The sequence below is a fragment of the Microcaecilia unicolor genome, chromosome 10 (assembly GCF_901765095.1).
Source record: "Microcaecilia unicolor chromosome 10, aMicUni1.1, whole genome shotgun sequence".
Lineage (NCBI taxonomy): Eukaryota > Metazoa > Chordata > Amphibia > Gymnophiona > Siphonopidae > Microcaecilia > Microcaecilia unicolor.
This window is the reverse complement of record NC_044040.1, coordinates 10,366,095-10,383,079: the sequence shown is the minus strand read 5'-3', so window position 1 is coordinate 10,383,079 and position 16,985 is coordinate 10,366,095. Positions and strand designations below refer to the sequence as shown.

Below are 16,985 nucleotides of genomic sequence, written 5' to 3'. Positions count from 1 at the left end.
CAGATGACCACGTCGCAGCCTTGCAGATCTCTTCAATAGTGGCTGACTTCAAGTGGGCCACCGACGCTGCCATGGCTCTGACACTATGAGCCGTGACATGACCCTCAAGAGTCAGCCCAGCCTGGGCGTAAGTGAAGGAAATGCAATCTGCTAGCCAATTAGAGATGGTGCGTTTCCCGACAGCGACCCCTAGCCTGTTAGGGTCGAAAGAAATAAACAATTGGGCGGACTGTCTGTTGGGCTGTGTCCGCTCCAAGTAGAAGGCCAATGCTCTCTTGCAGTCCAATGTGTGCAACTGACGTTCAGCAGGGCGGGTATGCGGCCTGGGGAAGAATGTTGGCAAGACAATTGACTGGTTAAGATGGAACTCCGACACCACCTTCGGCAGGAACTTTGGGTGAGTGCGGAGCACTACTCTGTTGTGATGAAATTTAGTATATGGAGCATGAGCTACTAGGGCTTGAAGCTCACTGACCCTACGAGCTGAAGTAACTGCCACCAAGAAAATGACCTTCCAGGTCAAGTACTTCAGATGGCAGGTATTCAGTGGCTCAAAAGGAGGTTTCATCAGCTGGGTGAGGACGACGTTGAGATCCCATGACACAGTAGGAGGCTTGATAGGGGGCTTTGACAAAAGCAAGCCTCTCATGAATCGAACGACTAAAGGCTCTCCAGAGATGGCTTTACCTTCCACACGATAATGGTAAGCACTAATCGCACTAAGGTGATTCCTTACTGAGTTGGTCTTGAGGCCAGACTCTGATAAGTGCAGAAGGTATTCAAGCAGGTTCTGTGCAGGGCAAGAACGAGGTTCTAGGGCCATGCTCTCACACCACACGACAAACCTCCTCCACTTGAAAAAGTAACTCTTTTTAGTGGAATCCTTCCTAGAGGCAAGCAAGACCCGGGAGACACCCTCAGACAGACCCAACGCAGTGAAGTCTACGCCCTCAACATCCAGGCCGTGAGAGCCAGAGACTGAAGGTTGGGGTGCAGCAACGCTCCGTCGTTCTGCGAAATGAGAGTCGGAAAACACTCCAATCTCCACGGTTCTTCGGAGGACAACTCCAGAAGAAGAGGGAACCAGATCTGACGGGGCCAAAAGGGCGCTATCAGAATCATGGTGCCGCGGTCTTGCTTGAGCTTCAGTAAGGTCTTCCCCACCAAAGGTATGGGAGGATAAGCATACAGGAGGCCGGTCCCCCAATGGAGGAGAAAGGCATCCGACGCTAGCCTGCCGTGTGCCTGAAGTCTGGAACAGAACAGAGGCAGCTTGTGGTTGGTCTGAGAGGCGAAAAGGTCCACCGAGGGGGTGCCCCACGCTCGGAAGATCTTGCGTACCACTCTGGCATGGAGCGACCACTCGTGCGGTTGCATGACTCTGCTCAGTCTGTCGGCCAGACTGTTGTTTACGCCTGCCAGGTATGTGGCTTGGAGGAGCATGCCGAACCGACACGCCCAACGCCACATCCCGACGGCCTCCTGGCACAGGGGGCGAGATCCGGTGCCCCCCTGCTTGTTGACGTAATACATTGCAACCTGATTGTCTGTCCGAATTTGGATAATTTGACAGGACAGCCGATCTCTGAAAGCCTTCAGTGCGTTCCAGATCGCTCGGAGCTCCAGGAGGTTGATCTGCAGATCCTTTTCCTGGAGGGACCACAGACCCTGAGTGTGGAGCCCATCGACATGGGCTCCCCACCCCAGGCGAGATGCATCCGTCGTCAGCACTTTCGTGGGCTGCGGAATTTGGAATGGACGTCCCAGGGTCAAATTGGTCCGGATGGTCCACCAGAGCAGTGAAGTGCGACAACTGGTGGAGAGGCGGATGACATCTTCTAGATTCCCGGTGGCTTGGAACCACTGGGAAGCTAGGGTCCATTGAGCAGATCTCATGTGAAGACGAGCCATGGGAGTCACATGAACTGTGGAGGCCATATGACCCAGAAGTCTCAACATCTGCCGAGCTGTGATCTGCTGAGACGCTCTGGTCTGCGAAGCCAGGGCCAAGAGATTGGTGGCCCTCGCTTCGGGAAGGTAGGCCTGAGCTGTCTGGGAATTCAGCAGCGCTCCTATGAATTCCAGAGATTGAGTTGGCTGGAGATGGGACTTTGGGTAATTTATCACAAACCCCAGCAGCTCCAGAAGTTGAATAGTGCACTGCATGGACCGGAGGGCTCCTGCCTCCGAGGTGTTCTTGACCAGCCAATCGTCGAGATATGGGAACACGTGCACTCCCAGCTTGCGTAGGTAGGCCGCTACCACCACGAGGCACTTTGTAAACACTCGTGGGGCAGAGGCGAGCCCAAAGGGCAGCACACAATACTGAAAGTGCCGTGCGCCCAGGCGGAATCTGAGATACTGTCTGTGAGCTGGCAGTATCGGGATGTGAGTGTATGCGTCCTTTAAATCCAGGGAACATAGCCAATCGTTTTTCTGAATCATTGGCAGAAGGGTGCCCAAGGAAAGCATCCTGAACTTTTCTTTGACCAGGAATTTGTTCAGGCCTCTCAGGTCTAGGATGGGACGCATCCCCCCTGTTTTCTTTTCCACAAGGAAGTACCTGGAATAGAATCCCTGCCCTTCCTGCCCGGGTGGTACGGGCTCGACCGCATTGGCGCTGAGAAGGGCGGAGAGTTCCTCTGCAAGTACCTGCTTGTGATGGGAGCTGAAAGACTGAGCTCCTGGAGGACAATTTGGAGGCAGGGAGGCCAAATTCAGGGCGTATCCGCACCGCACTATTTGGAGAACCCACTGGTCGGAGGTTATGAGAGGCCACCTTTGGTGAAAAAATTTTAACCTCCCTCCGACCGGCAGATCGTCCGGTACGGACACTTGTAGGGCGGCTATGTTCCCGTGGATCCAGTCAAAAGCCCGTCCCCGGCTTTTGCTGTGGAGGCGCAGGGGGCTGCTTAGGCGCACGCTGTTGACGAGAACGAGCGCGCTGGGGCTGTCCCTGTGCCTGACGAGGCCTTCGGGCCGGCTGGTTGTACCTACGCTTTGCAAAAGAATAGGGTGCAGCCTGCCGTGCCCGGGAAAAACGCCCACCCGTGGGGGCGGGTGCTGAAGGCGCCCGGTGGGAGAGCTTGTCGAGAGCGGTTTCCCGCTGATGCAGTTGGTCCACCATCTGCTCGACCTTCTCACCGAAAATGTTATCCCCCCGGCAAGGGACGTCAGCCAGTCTCTGCTGGGTGCGGTTGTCCAGGTCAGAGGCACGCAGCCATGAGAGCCTGCGCATCACTATACCTTGGGCCGCAGCACGAGATGCCACGTCACAGGTGTCAAAAATCCCCCTGGACAGGAACTTTCTGCACGCCTTCAGCTGCCTGACCACCTCCTGATAAGGCCTGGACTGCTCCGGCGGGAGCTTATCGACCAGGTCCGCCAGCTGTTGCACATTGGTCCGCATGTGGATGCTCATATAGAGCAGGTAAGATTGGATGCGGGTCACGAGCATGGAGGACTGGTAGGCCTTCCTCCCAAATGAGTCCAGAGTGCGAGACTCCCGCCCCGGGGGCGCCGAGGCGGTATCCCTCGGACTCCGTGCCCTCTTGAGAGCAGAATCCACGACCGCTGAGTCATGGGGCAACTGGGGCCGCATGAGCTCTGGGTCAGAGTGGATCCTGTACTGGGACTCTGCTTTCTTGGGAATGGTGGGATTAGTTAATGGTCGCACCCAGTTCCGGAGCAGCGTCTCCTTCAGGACATTGTGCAGCGGTACCGTGGAGGACTCTCTAGGTGGTGATGGATAGTCGAGGACCTCGAGCATCTCGGCCCTCGGCTCTTCCACAGAGACCACGGGAAAGGGAATGCTTATAGACATATCCCGCACAAAGGAGGCAAAGGAGAGACTCTCAGGAGGTGAGAGCTTCCTCTCCGGTGACGGCGTGGGGTCCGAGGGAAGGCCCGTAGACTCCTCTGAGGAGAAATATCTCGGGTCCTCCTCTTCCCCCCACGAGTCCTCATCCTCGGTATCGGACATTAGCTCATGTAGCTGAGTCCGGTACCGGGCCCGGCTCGACGTCGAGGCACCGAGGCCTCGGTGTCGTCGAGCGGTGGACTCCCGCGCCGGCGGGGACGGAGCTCCCTCCATCGACGTCGACGGGGACTCCACCTGCGTGGCTGTCGAGACCGGCACCGCAAGCGGCGGCGGTGTCGACTGCCCCGGCGCCGGGCTAGAGCTCGCCGGCGCCACAGTCATCGGCGCCGAGGGCGCAAGCACCCCCGGCGCCGGCACAGCCTGGCGCATCAGCCCTTCCAGGAGCCCCGGAAGGATGGCTCTGAGGCACTCGTCCAGGCCCGCTGCCGAGAAAGGCGGTGGGGCCGGTAAGGGTGTCGGTGCCAGAAGCTGCTGGGGGCCAGGAGACGGCACCGAGGTGCCGGAACCCCGACGCGTCGGTACCTCCACCACCGACGGAGATCTCTCCTCTCTGTGATGACGCTTCGGCGTCGACTCCTCTTCAGGCACCGAGGGCTCCCGGTGACGGCGCTTCTTGTCCTTCTTCCGGTGCACGTCACCGGTGCCGGAGGGCATGGAGGAGGAGGAGGTCGATCCCCCTCGGTCTCGAGGTACCGGGTCCGACAGGGTTCGGGTCCCGTGGCTCACGAGTTGAGGGAGTGGCCGGGGCCGACTGCCCACGCGGTCTCTCTACCCCACTCTCGCCGGCGGACCGGCGGGCCGACGGGACCTGTTCTCCTGGGGTCGCTGCCATCGGTGCCGATGTCTCGGGCATCGATACCGGTACCGAAGAACCGGCCTTCGATACCGATGCCGTCGAGGTCGACGTCGAGGGGCCGGCGCAAGTTCCAAAAAGACGGTCCCGCAGAACTTGCCTCGCAACCTGAGTCCGTTTCCGGAGACCGAGACACAAAGCACACGACTTGAGATTGTGCTCCGGCCCGAGGCACTGGAGGCACCAAGCGTGGGTGTCGGTCTGCGAGATCGGCCGGCCGCAGCGACCACACTTTTTAAATCCACTCGGGACCTTCGAGGACATCGACGGAAAAATCGCGTCGGCGAAGTCAAAGTCGGCAATGGTGGCTAAAATCACACCACGAAAATTGAAACCGACCGAGCGGCCACTAGGCCGCAACGAGGCGTCCCCGCTAGAAAGCGAGGGAAAAGGGAGGAGCGCGTGCTCCACACGCGCAAAATTCTTTTTTTTTTTTTTTTTTTTTTTTTGGATAACAAAACGAAACGAAAGAAGAAGAGGCCGAAAAGGCCAAGAGCGACGACCCGCGTAAACGCGGTCGAAAATTCCGGCGGCTGAAACGAGAGAGTTGCAAAAACACGACTCTCTCAGTCGCGGAAAAAAAAGTAACTGGCGGGAGCGGTCGCGCACGGGCGGGAAGACGGCCGCGCATGCGCGGTGGGCGTGCCCTGCGTGCCGACCGTCCCGCGAAGCTTTTTCCGGTTGGTGGGGGCTGCCGCGGACGTCAACCCAGTCGTGAGAACAAGCAGCCTGCTTGTCCTCGGAGAATATAGAATACACCTAGCGGCCATGCCTGCACCGAACTCTAGGTGCGATAAAACTTGGTGTGAATACCAGGGCCTAAGTTAGATGCAGAGCAGGTGTATTCTATAACCTTGCGATTAGTTTTTCGGAACGCCCACAGACTGCCCATTCCACGCCCATGGCCAAACCCCCTTTTCGGCGATGTGCATTAGAATTTATGCGCACCGCTTTAAGAATACGCCTAGCAAGTTGTGCGCATAAATTCTAATTAATGCCAATTAGTGTTAATTGCTTGTTAAGTGGCAATTATCGGCATCAATTGGCTTGTTTAATAATTAAACTGCGTGCACAAATCCAGAATACGACCAGATTTGTGCGTGCAATTTCAGTCGTGCTATATAGAATCCAGGGGATGGTGCTTAAGGTACAACAGTAGTACAATGTACTACTTAGATTGTGAGCCCACGAGGAACAGATCCAGTACCTGTAAAATGAAACTGTAAACTGATCAGGTCTCAGCGGTATATAAATACTGAAATGAATCTCACCAGGAGTTAAAAAGGGATCTAATTCTGCCGATATAACAGAGACAGACAATAGTAATATTTTGTCTTCACTGTGTAGCAGATCGGATCAGTCTGGTTTTATGCTAATTTGTTATTTTTTTTGTCGTCAGTCACCAAAGTTCATTAGGCCCATCCCCAGTACTGCTCTATATAACCAAAAACAACATGCATATGATTTGAACACTGGCTCAAGCTCTTCTTAACGATAACACACTGAAAATGAGAAGCAAGTCCAACATAAACACCTACATGTTTAAATGAGGTGTGTGGAGCAGCGCTTGCACCAGTCTCCTCTAAGTATTCCTCCCAGTTGAAGTCGGTGTCTTCAATACCTGATCCTTCATCTGTTAAAGACAAAGCAATATTTAGAGCAAACTCCACATAAATAGTAATGTCAGCTGAGATCTCAGAGCAGAAAACAGGAAGAATGAGTATATAAGAGAAAGTAACTAACCCTTATCACCCAATATGCATCTCAAATTTTAAGATTGATAATGTTACTTATTCATTGGATTCAACAATGAAAATATTGGGGATCTTAATTGATCAGTTTCTTTCTTTTGATTGCCAAATTTCCAAAGTAGTCTCGAATGTCTTTAATTCATTGTGGAAACTTAAAAAGATTAAGACCATTCTTTTCAACATCAGTCTTTTGCACTTTAGTTCAATCATTTAGTGTTAACTAAATTTGACTTTTGCAATTCAATTTATGCAGGTATTAAGCGGAGTCTCCTAAGAAAACTACAAAACACGGCTGCCCGCCTTATATATAGATCGCCGTGTTCCGTTAAAGCATCTTCTCTTCTTAAGGATCTACATTGGTTACCTATCAATGAAAGAATTTCATTTAAGCTCTGTGTTCATCAGATTCTTTATGGTACCTTATCATATGATAGATCTCATTAAGTTATCACCACGGAGTGCCACCTCTTCATCTAGAGAATGTCTCATATTACATTAAGTTGTAAAAACTTAACCTACAAAACTATCCATAATGCTAATTTTTCTTACCAAACTGTAGAACTCATTACCCAAGTATATCAAACAATCAGTTGATTATATGTCATTTAGAAGTTTACTCAAAGCCCACTTAGTTAGATCTGTGTTCAGCTAATATGAAAAGAATTCTTTTTAAATAGTTGGATTCTTGTATTGTCTTGTAATGCTTCCTTTTAATTTGTTATGCAAGCCACAGCTTTCTTGGGAAAATGCGGTGTAGAAATGTCATAATAAATAAAACTAAAATAAAAAGTATTGCCTTAACTAGTTTCATTTCGTACTGCTACTTATTTACACAAAATGTCATTGCACTTCGGCAAGCGTAAAGATCACTGAGGCAGATATCCAGTGACAGACTGAAAGAAAGAGCCAGAAATAGAAATTCCTAGGAAACAAAAGTGCCCTTTAAAAAGCAATAAATGTTAAAGTGTTCCATAATTTTTACAATACTGACCCTTCAAGCTAAATTATGATTCTGTAATTTAGATTTTATAGCTTACAATGTTCTGCAGCATCCCATCATTGCTTCCATTTGAAACATCAGAAGAAGAAAGTTCTAAGGCCCAAAACAGTGAATAAACATCTTTGTACAAAATATTTTTCCTGGCACAAAAGAGATCACAAACTCAAAATATATTATTCTTTCTGGGAATAAGAAAAACATTTTGATGCACTGCTACCCTAAAAGGGACTCATTGGAATTTAAAACCATTCTGTGATCTGGTGAAGCACTAAAATAACCCCCGAGGTCATTTTTATCAAAACTACAGTTATTTCTCCAAAAACATTTCAAAACTTACTTTGATGGATTACAATATGGGAGAAAATGTTTCTTTGAAAGTGATGTTCTAAACTTCCTAATTTGGATCTCTAGACACCTGCTCTGGAGCAGTGGAAGAGCACTCTACTGGTTACAGCACCAGAGAAGCCCAATTCAAATCCCACTGTTGCTCCTTGTGATCTTGGGCAAGCAAAAAACACTCCATTGCCTCCAAACAGGGAAATGCCTAGGGCACCTGCACATACTTTTAACCTGGGACTAGGAAAGAATGGGCCGGTGAACCATATGCATACTGTTGTACAAAACAAAACTACACATGCTTTTTCCGAGGGAAAATTAAATGCAGAGAAAATAGAAAAAAAAATTACACCTAGAGAATTCAATTAAGGCAGATAAAGGCCATATGGCCAATTAGCTTGTCCATCCATATCAACTACTAAAATCTACTAACCCTTCCTTTTCCTTAGAGACCCTCTGTACTTGCCCCAAGTTTTCTTGAATTCAGATGCATCCTCTTCTCCTCCACCTCCACTAGGAGGCTGTTCCATGCATCCACCACCGTTTCCATAATGAAGTATTTCCTTAGACTACTCCTGAGTTTATCCCCTTTCACCTTCAATCCTATGCCCCCTCATTCAAAGCTTCCTTTCAACTAAAAAAGACTTACCTCCAAAGCCAGTGTTCTTCAACATAAGACCTTTATTGATGAGGATATTGGGGTCATACCTACACCAGAAACCTTCTTTGATGGTGATGACAACACTAAGTCTAAAGGAGGTAACAGATTCAAGAGAAACAAATCACTGGGACCAGATGGAATTCACTCCACAGTCTTGAAAGTACTCCAACATGAAACAAACTACTAGTAATCTGAAATTTTCCATTCAAAAAAGTCATGATTCCATAGAATTGGAGGGCCAGTTTCTAAAGATGGCTCTGGTAACCTATAGGCCAGTGAGCCTGATGTCAGCACCAGCACAAAATGTATTTCTTCTATTCCAAAACTGTGATAAAATTTCTGCATCTCATATTGTCACTGTTAAGTTTCTTTCTTGCTTCAGAGATTAAGCTGCATTTTTTAAACTAATTTGGTTACTGACAGAGAGAGCTAGATTAAGGTAATAACCTCAGTATAGCTTGGATCCAATAAAATACACCTAGATGGCAAAAAAAATCATTTAAAAATAAAAATTTCTGCAAAGCAGTAAGCAGGGGCGGAACCAGGATTTATGGCAACCCCCCTATCCCCTGGAGTTGCCACAGCTGTCATTGCCCCACCCCTCCCCAGAGCTGCCCCTACCATAACTCCTCCTCCATCCTACCTCCACTACAATGTAGTACAGGAAGAACTCTGGTACAAGTCTCAAGAGACTTGCACTGGAGTTTCTTCCTGCACAGCACAGCTTAATGCTAAAGAGCCAAAACTATGCATGCAAACAGGACCAGTGCAAGCGCTGGTCATGAAAGGTTTTGGTACCCTACAGCTGTACTTACCAGTGGCATAGCCATGGGGGGCCTTAGGGGCCTGGGCCCCCCAATTTGGGTTTGGGGTCCCCAAGGTCTTCTGGTTTAGCTGGCAGGGGTCCCCGAGCCCCACCAGCAGAACCTTTCCTGCGGCGATATTTGCCGTCATACTGCCTGCCCTGCTTTCCCCCTCCTCCATGCACATGCATATGCGGTAGAACAAGAGGACATGAAATGAGATTGAAGGGGGGCAGACTCAGGAAAAATGTCAGGAAGCATTTTTTCACAGAGAGAGTAGTGGATGCTTGGAATGCCCTCCCGCGGGAAGTGGTGGAAATGAAAACGGTAACGGAATTCAAAAATGCCTGGGATAAACATTAAGGAATCCTGTTCAGAAGGAATGGATCCTAAGGAGCTTAGCCGGTGGCGGGAGGCGGGGATGGTGCTGGGCAAACTTATACGGTCTGTGCCAGAGCCGGTGGTGGGAGGCGGGACTGGTGGTTGGGAGGTGGGGCTAGTGCTGGGCAGACTTATACGGTCTGTGCCCTGAAAAGGACAGGTACAAAATCAAGGTAAGGTATACACAAAAAGTAGCACATATGAGTTTATCTTGTTGGGCAGACTGGATGGACCGTGCAGGTCTTTTTCTGCCGTCATCTAGTATGTTACTATGTTATGCTCGTTTTAAGTGAAAACTGACTATGCGCAAGCTTTGCACATGCTCAATTTCATTAAAAACAAGCATGTGCGCCAAAGCAGGACAGGCAGTCCAGTGGCGGCGAATATCCCCGCAGGAAAGCTTCTGCTGGCAGGGCTTGGGGACCCCCGCCAGCCCAGGTATGTGGGATTAAGACAGGGGTCGAGAGCGGCGGAGAGGCGGGGTAAAATGTGCCCCACCCCAGGCTCATGCCCACTCCCAAACTGGGGTCTGGCTATGCCTCTGGTGCTTACTAGGCTTATTATGTTGTGCTAGCCCCAAGACCCACAGAGGGAGAGCAGAGAGATGCTGCTTAGAGTGGGATAGCCTTTTCTGGCCAACAAGCAGCACTGAGAATGTGCCCAAACCCTCAGCCAGGGCTTCCAGAATTATCTAAGTATACCACTTGAGGAAACGGCAAAAGAAGAAAAAAATAAAATATAAAAAAAATATGCATTTACTTATATAACAAAAACATTCACCTGAATCAAATGGCTCCCCATTCCCATTTGCTGGGCTTTGCGATTTCTCCAGTGATAAATGAGCTGTATCCTGCATGTTGGAAATCAAGGACATCGTGTTCTTAGCTCCGCAAATGTGGCCTTTTTCTTTCTATTAATTCATCGTGCGCAAAGAAGTTCCTAGACAGAGAGAAAACAAGATACATTCATTCTGAGTCAATTAAGCCTACTGCCCAAATGTTAAACGGCGTTTTTTTTTTTTTTTAATTGTTGCTTTCTATTAACCCAGGTTTATTTTTAGAAAATGTTCAAGTAAGGTCAAATTTCATTCTGCTGCACTACAGCAGGTGAGAAAATGTCAAATGCTCGGTAATCTTAGTTTAGATGCTCTATTCATATTGCATAACGTCCGAGACCTGATTTTACCAATGAAATTACATGGAACTACCTTTAAAACAAATAGAAGGAAATATTTTTTCACTCAAAGAATAGTTAAGCTCTGGAACTCATTGCCGCAGGATGTGGTAACAGTGGTTAGCGTATCTGGGTTTAAAAAATGCTTGGACAAGTTCTTGGAGGAAAAGTCCATAATCTGAAATTGAGATAGACATAGGGAAGCCACTCCTTGCCCTGAGATTGGTAGCATGGGATGTTACTACTATTTGGGATTTTGTCAAGTAATTGTGACATGAATTGGCCACTGCTGGAAGCAGGATACTGGGCTAGATGGACCATTGGTCTGACCCAATATGGCTATTCCTATGTTCTTATGTAATTCAAAATATGCACGTCTACAACAAAAGAATTTGTAAATGACAAGGGTATTGTGCTATGGCAGACCTAAAATTGAACATTTATTTGCCATTTCAGAAGAGAAATGTCTATGTCCTTACATCAATGTGGGCATCATGTGGTAATTTTGGGATGTGTGTGCACTATGTATTTTTTGGCTCAGAGGATGTGCCAAAAAATACATGGAATAGACTTCCTGAGCCAGTACGTCAAGCTCCATCTCTGGCCGTCTTCAAATCTAAGCTAAAAGCCCACCTTTTTGATGCTGCTTTTAACTCCTAACCCTTACCTTAATATTCCCTTATCTCTTGTTTGTCCTGTTTGTCTCTCCTAATTAGATTGTAAGCTCTGTCGAGCAGGGACTGTCTCTTCATGTTTAGGTGTACAGCGCTGCGTACGTCTAGTAGCACTTTAGAAATGATTAGTAGTAAGTAGTAGTAGTAGTAGTAATGTGCTCTGTGCTAATCAGTTAGTATGGCTATATTGCTGCACGCTAACCGATTAGTGAATGCTTAGCGCGTAAATCCTTACCACCTATATAATAGAGGGTGGTAAGAGCTCACGTGCTAATCAGTTTTAATAGCCACGCACTAATGGCAAAATTAGCACAAGGCAATTAATACAAAAAATAGCAAATTGACCTCAGCAGTAAAATGGCCTTAGCGCGTGGAAAAGGCACTTTTATTCCATAATATGAACATTTATCTGCCCATTTTAACCCATGTGATATTTTAGACTTTTAGTCTAAAATGGATTCTCCTGTCACATATAACCAGCGTGTAGACATCCATTTCTCCAAAGGTTTTAGAACAGGCTCTACTTCAGCAGATCCTCTTCTAAAATACCAGCAGAACATGAGAGGTCCCAGCCTGGTGTCTCAATTCTGATTTGACTGTCCTTTCTAAAATGTTTTCCACAGGTCCTGTTTTCTGAAATCAGCAAGTGATCCAGATGTGCATTTATCTGAGGATATTTGAGATATTTTTGTCCAAATCATAATCTTGTGACAAATTAAACTCCGAATCCACACACTTATTTCTTTGTTAAAGTACCTAGACTTAAAAAAAATGCTTACTTAGCAAAAATTGGCTAAGATAAGTGTGTAGCTCAGTCAATTGCTTGAGCAATTTTGAAAAACAGAGCACTAAATACATATAGACCATCACCTGCAGTTCAAAATGCTAAAGAATTTTTATCTAAAACTCAAGTGGAAGAGCATGAAAGCTGTGATTTTCAATAGCTGCATAGTCCTGCCTTGAATCTTAGAAAATCAAAAAGTAATTTCACTTGTTTTGAATTGAAGCACTCAATGCTTGATTTCCTTCCATGAAAAAAACATTTGACACTGCTCGTAAGTCTACCTCCTTGCAGCTTCATATCATAAGTACGTAAGTATTGCCACACTAGGACAGACCAAAGGTCCATCAAGCCCAGCATCCTGTTTCCAACAGTGGCCAATCCAGGTCACAAATACCTGGCAAGATCCCAAAAAAGTACACAACATTTTATTCTGCTTATCCCAGAAATAGTGGATTTTCCCCAAGTCCATTTAATAATGGTCTATGGACCTTTCCTTTAGGAAGCCGTCCAAACCTTTTTAAAACTCTGCTAAGCTAACCGCCTTTATCACATTCTGTGGCAACAAATTCCAGAGTTTAATTACACATTGAGTGAAGAAAACTTTTCTCCAATTCGTGTTAAATTTGCTACTTTGTAGCTTCATCGCATGCCTCCTAGTCCTAGTATTTTTGGAAAGAGTAAACAAACAATTCACGTCTACCCGTTTCACTCCACTCATTATTTTATAGACCTCTATCATATCTCCCCCTCAGCCGTCTTTTTCTCCAAGCTGAAGAGCCCTAGACGGTTCAGCCTTTCCTCATAGGGAAGTCGTCCCATCCCCTTTATCATTTTAGTCACCCTTCTCTGCACTTTTTCTAATTCCACTATATATTTTTTTAGATGCGGCGACCAGAATTGAACACAATATTCGAGGTGCGGTCGTACCATGGACCAATACAAAGGCATTATAACATCCTCATTTTTGTCCCTTAGCTTTCCCTCCTTTAGAAAAGCTTTCTTCGTTCATTAATACCTTTCATGATTTAAACGTCTGCATCATTTCCCACATCCCTTCTCTCCTCTAAGATAAGCATATTTGGGTCCTCAAGTCTCTTCTGATATGTCTTCTCATAAGAGCTTGCCCCATTCCAACTTGCTTCTCTTTTTAAAACAAAACCAGCACTTACAGACATTGCTTAAGGAATTATTAATGCAGGCTTTTATTATTTATATCAAATCAACTGGTATTTGTTGTCCCTTTTCGACTGGTATTTATTATAATTTATTTAATGGTTTATCTACTCATCCATTTTTATGTATCCTTTCTGTTTTAGGCTAGTACCTCTCGCTGGTCTCTCCACACAGATATGTGAAAGAGTGTTGTTATTAACATGCGTGATCGGCACAGGGCCCCGAGGCAGATAACCATTAATCTTCTCTGTTGTCTAGTGTTTCAATCTTTAAAAAAACATGTAGTCTGATAAAAGTCAGAAAAAATGGCCACAGGTACTAATAAAGCAACAGCAGCTGAACAGATAAAACCAACAATGCTTTCAAAATGTCCCTCCTTTCTATAGAGGTTTTCTGTATTTCTTCGCCACTGATTTTATCCATTTTAATTCAGTTTTTTTTTCTACATTATCTCACTAATGTGATACTGCCATACCTTTTTCTTTGCAAAATTGATTTGTCTACCAGAACAGTGCGTTCCAAGACTGGCTACAGAAATTACATCCCGAAGCTTTCTGGTGGCCTGTGTCAACTGAGTGCTCAAGGTACACTAAGTCTGTCTCAAATTGAGATGTTCCAGAGGTGTTACATATACTGTTGACGCCATGTAGCCTACTATCCTCAATATCTGCCATGTTGACTTGTTTGCATTTCTTCCACTATAACACTAAATTGGTGACCCTCTGCTTGGAAAAAAAAGATTGTTGCCCAAGTCACACCTAGCAAAGCTCCTATGAATTCCAAATGCTATGATGAGCTTAGGTGAGATTTGGGGTAATTTACGATGAACACTACTAACTCCAGCACCTCAATGGTTGATTGTGTGTACTGATCCTTCTGCCCTTCCAGAGATGAATTCTTGAACAGCCAATTGTTCAAATAGGAAAACACATGCACTCCCAATCTGCATTGATACATTGCTATGACTGCAAAGCATTTTGTGAATACAGGAGGAGATGACACAACGCCAAAAGGCAGTATGCTTCCAGTTGAGCAACGACTCATTTATAAGACATTCGGGCTCATTTTCAAAGCACTTAGCCTCCCAAAGTTCCATAGAAACCTATGGAACTTAGCCTCCCAAAGTGCTTTGAAAATGTGCCTCATTGTTAGTTGCTTTCAAGGCCGTCCGGTTAGGCCTTCCTGACTACCTATCTTCATTCACCATTCCTTATTTGCCATCTTGCGCATTTCGGTTCCTTAATGATCACCTTTTGGTTGTTGTAGGCCAGTCTAGAACTCACTAGACACCAAGCATTCTTTTTTGCTGCACCTTCCCTATGGAACTCGATGTCTCTGCCACTTTCTGCCAAACAATCCTTGTACCAATTTAAGATGTCTCTAAAGTCATGGCTTTTCACTCAGGTTTTTCAATGAAAACTGAAGTATGTTAGGGCTGCTAGACTGACCTTTTTGTACCCTTTCCCACACCCTCTGACCATCTTCTCCTTGCTTAAGTCCTTCCCCCTTTATTTTCTCCCTCCCTTGTAAAAATATTTTTTGTGTGCTTGAACATTTCTTTCCTTTCAACCACTGTAGTTCTTTTCATTACTCTTGAACCTCTGTAAATTGTTTTTAGATTGTGCACCGCCTTGGTCTGAAAGTGAGCAAAGGTGGTATAGAAAGTATAATAAATGAATGAAAGAATTACTATTTTCCTTTGACAAATCTGAGATCCTTCCTGTGGCTAGGATATATTTCTATGTGAATGTAAGCACCACTTAAGTCCAAAGAACATAGTGGGATCCCTAGAGAAAACATCCTAAACTTCTCTCCGACTAAGCATTAGATCTAGGATGGGACAGAATACTCTTATCTTGTTTGTGATTAGGAAATATTTGGAATACAATCTTTGCCTTCTTTCCCTTGGTAGAATGGGTTCTGCTGCATTGGCTTCTAAGAGGGGAGAGAATTCCTTTGTAAGTATGTCCTGATGCTAAGAGTATGACTATGATGCCCTCAATAGATGAGAAGGCATCCGAGTCAGATAATCTTTAGAACCCACCAATTGAAGATTATGAGGGGTTAGTAATTTGCAAAAAAGCTGAACCTCCCTCCTACTAGCAGGTTACTACTCCTTTAGGCATAAAAACTCAGTTTAGAAAGTCAAAATCCTGTCCCAAGCTTTGTTTGCAAAGCTGGTTGGGGCTTTTAGACCCTCTATTGTTTAGGAGCAACATCAGGAAATATTTTTCACAGAAAGGCTGGTGGGTGCCTGAAATGTCCTCCAAGTAAAGACAGTGGAGACAAAACAGTGCTGGAATTAAAAAAAGGCACAAATAAATACAAAAGATCCCTTAAGGTCAAGAGGACAAACCAAGCATGGAGCAGCACATTGGATCAAAACAGCAATGAATTTACTTTTAAGCGTTTCTTAAAAAAAAAATGGGGGAAATCTGCATGAAGTGTTAGAACCCATAACAAAATCACAGAAGGGAGGTAACCTGCAGAGAGCAATTACAACCCTAAATGAAGGCAATGGGGGTAACCTGCATGAAGGAGCAGTTACAACCTTAATCACCCAACTGGGCAGACTAGATGGGCCACTTCAATCTTTATCTGCCGTCAATTAGCATGTTGCTATATTTATAATTAATAATGCACTGGATAATTGTCAAGGGTTTCCAGAATGCTTGTTACAAATTTTTGCTGAAGCATTTACTGTTTCTTGACAGGTTCTAACATTTATAGATTCAGTTTTCCCCATCAGTAAGCATGAAAACGAAGTTAGGGATTAGAAAACAAGATACTGTATCAATTTAAACTTATCATATCAGTCATTTTAAATTGAACTCAAGGGTAACAATATAAACATCAATGAAATCAAGTTGTTAAACAGCATAATTAAATTGTGAACAGCGTATTACAATGAAGCAAAATTATAGCACACATATATTACATGCCTGTTGAAAATAGTTTCCATATGGGCAAACTGTAAATAGCAGAGAATGGATTTCTCTTTAATAAATCAAACAAGAAGAGATTTGTCAAACCTTCAAACAGCTTTATAAAATCAAACTACAAGAAAATATTTAAAGTCATTTGTTCAGGCAGTGGAAACAGGTTTGTAAGTTTGGTGCGTTCACCTGATAAATATAATCATTCACCACTTCTAAGACATATGTTTGGCTGTTGAAACTTTAACACTCTAAAAACGACGACTTAATGGGGCCAGATTTAAATTTTCGCCAAAAACAGGGACAAAACATCTGCGTCAGTTACTTTAAAAGGTTAGAAGCAGAGAGTTTTTATTATTTTTGTACAAGCATTGAATTTCCTGCAGAATGAATTTTGTGTTCAAAGCACTCTGAACCTTCGCCTGAATTTCAAATACAGTATAACACTTTGGGCAAAATGCCCATATTTTAACCACATAATTTTTTTATGACCTAGCATTTCAGGTTTGATGACCTCCGAGTTACACTCTTGAACAGACCCTAGGAGAAAAATATGCAAAGATCAATCCAAAGTAATTTA

General features: G+C 45.5%; 1 protein-coding gene across 3 annotated transcripts in view; it reads right to left on the bottom strand.

Moving 5' to 3' along the window:
- The window catches only part of SFMBT2 (Scm like with four mbt domains 2), a 229,729-nt gene that overhangs the window by 179,941 nt on the left and 32,803 nt on the right, over nucleotides 1-16,985 (bottom strand). For all 3 annotated transcript variants that reach the window (XM_030216279.1, XM_030216281.1, XM_030216280.1), the window contains exons 2-3: nucleotides 10,446-10,604; nucleotides 6,272-6,366 (exon numbers count right to left, since the gene is read on the bottom strand). In XM_030216279.1, coding sequence (XP_030072139.1) covers nucleotides 6,272-6,366; nucleotides 10,446-10,539 — 189 coding nt within the window. In that variant the 5' untranslated portion in view covers nucleotides 10,540-10,604. The remainder of the gene's footprint in view (nucleotides 1-6,271; nucleotides 6,367-10,445; nucleotides 10,605-16,985) is intronic.